Raw genomic sequence first — 6,732 nt, forward strand, 5'->3', positions numbered from 1 at the left:
TTCTGTTAAGGCAGGATGGCCATTTGTTCTGGTTTGTCTGCCTGGGAGAATTCTGGTTTATGCCTATTCTCAAAAAATTATTAACATTGTTACCTTGAACTCTCAGAAGTTTTGGGTTTAAATGATTTTTATGTTGGGTGTTCTTTGTGAACAATGGAAAAATAGAAAAAAAAGATAAATGATATTTCATGGAGCCCCAAGACTCTACCACACTAGCTTCTTCATATTTCTTTTTCCCAGCCTAAATCTTTTCTCAGAACTAGGCTTTGTTGTTGCCGGAGGCTGTGAATGTGGTTTCTGTTCTGGAATTTGATCTGGCTCTTATGTAGAGTTATTTACTGACTTCAGAAAGATTATCAGGCACTCCCTGGCACTGAATGTAATATATTGAGGGTTTGTGAGCATGTAAACTAGGCCTGGTGTTCTTTGATGCTTTCTTTGGGCTAGGACCTGATTTTGAGGTAGATGGAATTGGAAAGGCACTTTAGACTTCATATGGCTCCCATCTTATGAGCCTGCTCCTATTGAATGGGTAACCCAGAAAAGGAAGGACACTGGATCTTTGTAGTGGTTCTTGTCTCTCATTCTTCGGTGATCTCGCTGTCCTCATTCTGGTAGATCATCCAGCGCATCACATGGGTGAGCCCACCTGCCATCACTCTGGAATGGAAGAGGAAGGTGGCCCAGGAAGCCATTGAGAGCCTCAGCGCCTCCAAATTGGCCAAGAGCATTTGCAGCCAATTCCGGACTCGGCTCAATAGTTCCCACGAGGCTTTTGCAGCCTCTTTGCGGCAGGTTGGTATGTAGGAAAGGAGATATAACGGATCAAGCAGAGAAGAGCCTCATCCAGATGGGAATATTTTGCTCTCTGTTCTTCGTGTGTGTGTGTGTGTGTGTGTGTGTGTGTGTGTGTGTGTATATAAATCATCAGTATTTTTTCTTTTTAGCCTATTACGTTATAGGAAGTTTTTTCAATAAATTTTTCATGTGGATATTTTCCTAACTCTAGGGAGAATGGAGTGAGCTCAGTTAATTTCTCCCCATTTCACTGAGTGAGGCAAGAAAATACGAGTAGGAATTTTATATGTTTATATAGTATTTTAGCTAAGAACAAATGACAGAAGGTGATGACTTTCCAACTTCTATGTTATTTCATAAATGTTTGACATCTGATTGTCTGCTGGCGGGGGAGTGGGTGTGTCCAGGCAGAGAGTGGATAGATGTGAGTATGCATCCAGGAGGAAAAGTTATTATTTATTGAGTTCACTCTGTGCCAGTCTCTCTGCTAAACATGTTACATGTATCTTGTTTAATTCTCACAATTATCTATATGAGGTAGATATCATTATCCCTGTATAACAGGTGAGGAAGTTGAAGCTAGGGACTTAAGTCATATGTACTTTTTCTGTTTCCCTCCCAGCTAGAAGCTGGCCACTCAGGCCGGTTAGAGAAAACTGAAGATCTATGGCTGAAGGTTCGGAAAGATCATGCCCCCCGCCTGGCCCGCCTTTCTCTGGAAAGCCGTTCTCTACAGGACGTCTTGCTTCATCGTGAGTCTGGTTTTCAAATAAACTGGAGGATGGTTCAGGATACCTGACATTCTTATGTCCAACGTCAGAGAATCCCAGTGTCTAAAGCTGCTTCTTTGCAAAACTGCCTAAACTCTTACTGATGGTTTTGAATTCCTAAAGTCTCGTCCTGCTATTTATATAGTTCAAATAACATGACCAGGCCAGGTGTGGTGGCTCACACCTGTAATCTTAGCATTTTGGGAGGCTGAGATTGGTGGATTGCCTGAGCTCAGAAGTTCAAGACCAGCCTGGGCAATATGGCAAGACCCCGTGTCTACTAAAAATACAAAAATTAGCTGGGCGTGGTGGCACTTGCCTGTAACCCCAGCTACTCGGGAGGCTGAGGCAGAAGAATCACTTGAACCCAGGAGGTACAGGTTGTAATGAGCCAAGATCATACCACTGCACTGCAGCCTGGGTGACAAAGCAAGACTCTGTCTCCGAAAAAAAAAAAAAAAAAAAAACCACTACATAACCAAAGTTTATTTGAATTAAACCAGTTAGATTACTTTCTACTGGGTTAGAATGACACCAGAATTTTATCCCTGGGCATGATTACAGCTTCCTGACCCTAAAGGCAGGTTCACAGTGAAGAATGTTACAGGGCCGGCATGGTGGCTTATGGTGTAATCCCAGTACTTTGGGAAGCCACACTGGGTGGATCGCTTGAGCCCAGGAGTTTGGGACCACCCTGGACAACATGGCAAAACCACGTCTCTACCAAAACTACAAAAATTAGCCATGCATGGTGGCGCAAGCCTGTAATCCCAACTACTTGGGAGCCTGAGGCAGAATAATCGCTTGAACCCAGGAGGCAGAGGTTGCAGTGAGCAGAGATCGTGCCACTGCACTCCTGCTGGGTGACAGAACAAGACTCTGTCTCAAAAAAAAAACAATCTTACAGAGGTTGCCCACCAAGTTCCCATGCCTCCTGCCTTATCTCTGTCTCTGTACCTTATAGGTAAACCTAAACTGGGACAGGAACTGGGCCGGGGCCAGTATGGTGTGGTGTACCTGTGTGACAACTGGGGAGGACACTTCCCTTGTGCCCTCAAATCAGTTGTCCCTCCAGATGAGAAGCACTGGAATGATCTGGCTTTGGAATTTCACTACATGAGGTGGGTCCTGGTTTCATTCATCTCTACGAGAAAGATCCAAAGGAGAATCTAGAAGCCTGGTTTAGATTTTGTACCAAGAGCTACAGCATGGCCTCTCTGTATTTAGGTTTCTGTGTCTAACAGACATGTGCTCCCTTTCAGGCCTTTACTGTCTTTGCTTGCCCTTTCCCCACCATCCTAATTTCTCAGACTCATCATTCCATTTAACTTTTCTTCTTTAGTCCTTAAGCCTTACCGGTTTTTAGAATCCAGGATTCTTCATCCTTGTTGAAGAGGCCATGCTCTGTCTGCACTAAAGGCTCTGTCTACACTGAGGGCTCCATCTGCACTGAGGGCCATTACCTCTGGACCTGTCCTAAGCATGGTCTGGAAATTCTTGTCTCCTACATTCTGGCATGGCATGCAGGATTAGAGCCCATGTCTTGTAGCCCAGACCTCTCTTCTTCCCACCAGGTCTCTGCCGAAGCATGAGCGATTGGTGGATCTCCATGGTTCAGTCATTGACTACAACTATGGTGGTGGCTCCAGCATTGCTGTGCTCCTCATTATGGAGCGGCTACACCGGGATCTCTACACAGGGCTGAAGGTAAGGAGAGAGCAAGATCCAGCTGGCAGCCAAATCCACAGGTTCCTTTCTGGCCTCTCATCCTCTCCTGTTTATTCAGAGCTTTTAGCTTTCATCAGAGACTGTTGGAGTAATTAGGCTTTATTTCACTTATTTCCAAAAACCCTTAAAGATTTCTCAGCTGGGCATGGTGGCTCACGCCTGTAATCCCAGCACTTGGGGAGGCAAGGTGGGAGGATCACTTGAGTCCAGGAGTTTGAGACCAGTCTGGGCAACAGAGGGAGACCTCGTCTCTATAAAAAATTTAAAAGTTAGCTGAGTGTGGTGGCTCATACCTGTAGTCCCAGCTACTCGAGGGGGCTGAGGTAGGAGGATCCCTTGCACTTAGGAGGTCAAGACTGCAATGAGCTATGATCATGCCACTGCACCCTAGCCTGGGTGACAGAGCAAGACCCTGTCTCTAAAAATAAAAATAAATTTAAAGATTTCTCAGAACCTATTTTCACCCCATTATATACCCAGAATATTGCCATTCACCACTCAGACCCCTGTGGTGGTAGTAAAAATCTAAACTCCTTAGAAGAGCAGTACAGCTTCCTGTAACTCTGCTCTTCTTTCTCACTTTTGCTGTAAGAGGATAAAGCTAGTTTTTGTTGTTTAGTCAATGGATATTTATTAGTGACTGCTTTGTACAAGGTCCAGCATTAAGCATCATTAGAGGATATCAGAAGGTATAATTGATAGGCGCTATTAAGAGAATTGTAGTCAGTGACCATTTCAGGAAGACGTGGAGTTTGAGTTTGACAAATATACCATGATGGGTAGAATTTGGGCAGTTGGAAGGAAGAGGCCATAGCAGGGGGAAGGAACAGCTTAATGCCTAGAGCATTCGAAGGCTGGTAAGGACACTGGGCACGTTGGAGCAGCTGGTTCGTTTTGGGAATCAGGAGACATAATGTGCAAAGAGATGTTGGGAACAAATTACATAAGACCCAAAATGTTAAGAATTTCCATAGAATTCAAATTCTGTTATAGACTATGAGAAGCTACTGAAGGATTTTATTTGAGTGAAGGTGAAACCCTCAGTTGGATGTTGAGTTGCCCTTATCTAAACCACCAAGAGGGAATTAGAGAGGTTTCTTTTGTCTGTTCCCTACATAGAAGCTGAGTAGAAGGAGAGAAAAGCTGACCTCAGAGTCTCTGAGTAGATCCCTTCTCACAGATTCCTCTTGGACCAATTTATATGGAGGCTTCCGGAAGTAGGGCAGAGGAAACCTTAGAAATGCTTCCCAGAGTCTTGAGGAATCAATATAATGAAGAAAATGACTCTCCAAGCAGCTTTCCCTCTTCATTTCAGAGGAGTTAAGCATTGTCTGATGCATCTCCACAAGTGAACTAGAGAATGTCCTTTGAACTTTTGAATGAGTGATGTGACATTTTCCAGTATTCAGGAGACCCTGAATTGAAGTAATATGAGTGACTTTGGTATTTGAATCCATAAAACCAAACCTGGGCTAACCAGGCCTGTAAAGCAATGGAAGTAAATCTTCCTAAGGGACCTAGAAATAGTCACTTTGAGCCTCAAGGAGAGTTCCAGAATTTGTTCAAATGTTAGAAATGAGCTCATGCCTTAGTTGTTTGGTTCTATCTGCTAGTCACATTTGAGGTTATCCATTTGGCTTAACTGCAGCCTGCAAGGGATTTTATCTGGCTTTGTCTCCTTTACAGCTTGCTCTTCTTTGCTTTTCTTCTACCTCCCTCTCCTAACTGCTTTTTTCTCCCCCCACCTTTTTTTTTTTTTTGAGACAGTCTTGCTCTGTCACCCAGGCTGGAGGGCAGGGGCACCATCTCAGCTCACTGCAACCTCTGCCTCCTGGGTTCAAGTGATTCTCCTGCCTCAGCCTCCCAAGTAGCTGGGATTACAGGCACCTGCCACCACATCCAGCTAATTCTTTTTTGTGTTTTTAGTAGAGACAGGATTTCACCATGTTTGCCAGGCTGGTCTCGAAATTCCTGACCTTGGCCTTCGTAAGTGCTGGGGTTATAGGTATGAGCCACTGTGCCCGGCTCTTCCCCCTTTTAAAAATGCACTTTTCTGTCCTCATGTGCCCAAGCATAGTCAGTTGAATCGAGGAGTTGCCTTATCATGACAAGCAAGCTCTTTTGTCTCCCCAAGGCTGGGCTGACCCTGGAGACACGTTTGCAGATAGCACTAGACGTGGTGGAAGGAATCCGCTTCCTGCACAGCCAGGGACTTGTCCATCGTGATATCAAACTGAAAAATGTGCTGGTAAGTAAGAGCTGTTTCCCCAAGATTATACTCTACCTCTGTGGCTGAGTGATTTTGGAGGGTACACGTAAATGTAAGTTAGATCCCAAGAAAAGTCCTCACAGAAAGTGTATTAGTCCATTCTCACACAGCTAGTAAAGACATACCCAAGACTGGGTAATTTATAAAGGAAAGAGGTTTAATTGACTCACAGTTCCACAGGGCTGGAGAAGCCTCAGGGAATTTACAGTTATGGCAGAAGGGGAAGTAAACACATTCTTCTTCACATGGCAGCAACACGAAGAAGTACTGAACAAAGGAGGGTAAAGCCCCTTACAGAACCATCAGATCTCGTTAGAACTCACTATCATGAGAAAAGCATGAGGGTGACTGCCCCTGTGATTAAATTACTTCTCACTGGGTCCGTCCCACAACACATGGGGATTATGGGAACTACAATTCAGGATAGGATTTGGGTGGGGACACAGCCAAACCATATCATTCTGCCCCTGGCCCCTCCCAGATCTCATGTCCTCGCATTTCAAAACACAATCATGCCTTCTCAACAGTTGTCCAAAGTCTTAACTCATTCTAGTATTAACCCAAAAGTCCAAGTCCAAAGTTTTATCTGAGACAAGGCAAGTCCCTTCCACCCATGAGCCTATAAAATCAAAAGCAAGTTAGTTACTTTCTACATACTATGAGGGTACAGGCATTGGATAAATACACCCATTCCAAATGGGAGAAATTGGCCAAAACAAAGGTGCTACAGGCCCACGCAAGTCTGAAATCCAATAGGGTAGTCATTAAATCCTGAAATTCCAAAATGATCTTCTTTGACTCCATGTCTCACATCCAGGGCACGCTGATGCAAGAGGTGGTCTCCTATGGCATTGGGCATCTTCACACCTGTGGCTTTGCAGGGTACAGCCCACTTCCTGGCTGCTTTCATGGGCTGGCATTGAGTGTCTGTGGCTTTTCTAGGCACACGGTGCAAGTTGTGTGTGGATCTACCATTCTGGGTTGTGGAAGACAGTGGCCTTCTTCTCACAGTTCCACTAGGCAGTGTCCCAGTAGGGACTTTCTGTGGGGGTTCCAACCCCACATATCCCTTCTGCACAGCCCTAACGGAGGTTCTCCATGAGGGCTCCACCCCTGCAGCAAACTTATGCCTGGATATCCAGGCATTTTCATACATCCTCTGAAATC

The 6,732-nt window shown here is 44.9% G+C and overlaps 1 protein-coding gene across 2 annotated transcripts in view; it reads left to right on the forward strand.

Annotated features, from left to right (window-relative positions):
- Positions 1 to 6,732, forward strand: part of DSTYK (dual serine/threonine and tyrosine protein kinase) — a 70,485-nt gene that overhangs the window by 49,826 nt on the left and 13,927 nt on the right. For both annotated transcript variants that reach the window (XM_011990422.1, XM_011990423.1), the window contains exons 6-10: positions 619 to 795; positions 1,421 to 1,550; positions 2,533 to 2,689; positions 3,143 to 3,275; positions 5,431 to 5,544. In XM_011990422.1, the coding sequence (XP_011845812.1) occupies positions 619 to 795; positions 1,421 to 1,550; positions 2,533 to 2,689; positions 3,143 to 3,275; positions 5,431 to 5,544 (711 nt within the window). The remainder of the gene's footprint in view (positions 1 to 618; positions 796 to 1,420; positions 1,551 to 2,532; positions 2,690 to 3,142; positions 3,276 to 5,430; positions 5,545 to 6,732) is intronic.

The sequence above is a fragment of the Mandrillus leucophaeus genome, unplaced genomic scaffold, assembly GCF_000951045.1.
Source record: "Mandrillus leucophaeus isolate KB7577 unplaced genomic scaffold, Mleu.le_1.0 Scaffold38, whole genome shotgun sequence".
Lineage (NCBI taxonomy): Eukaryota > Metazoa > Chordata > Mammalia > Primates > Cercopithecidae > Mandrillus > Mandrillus leucophaeus.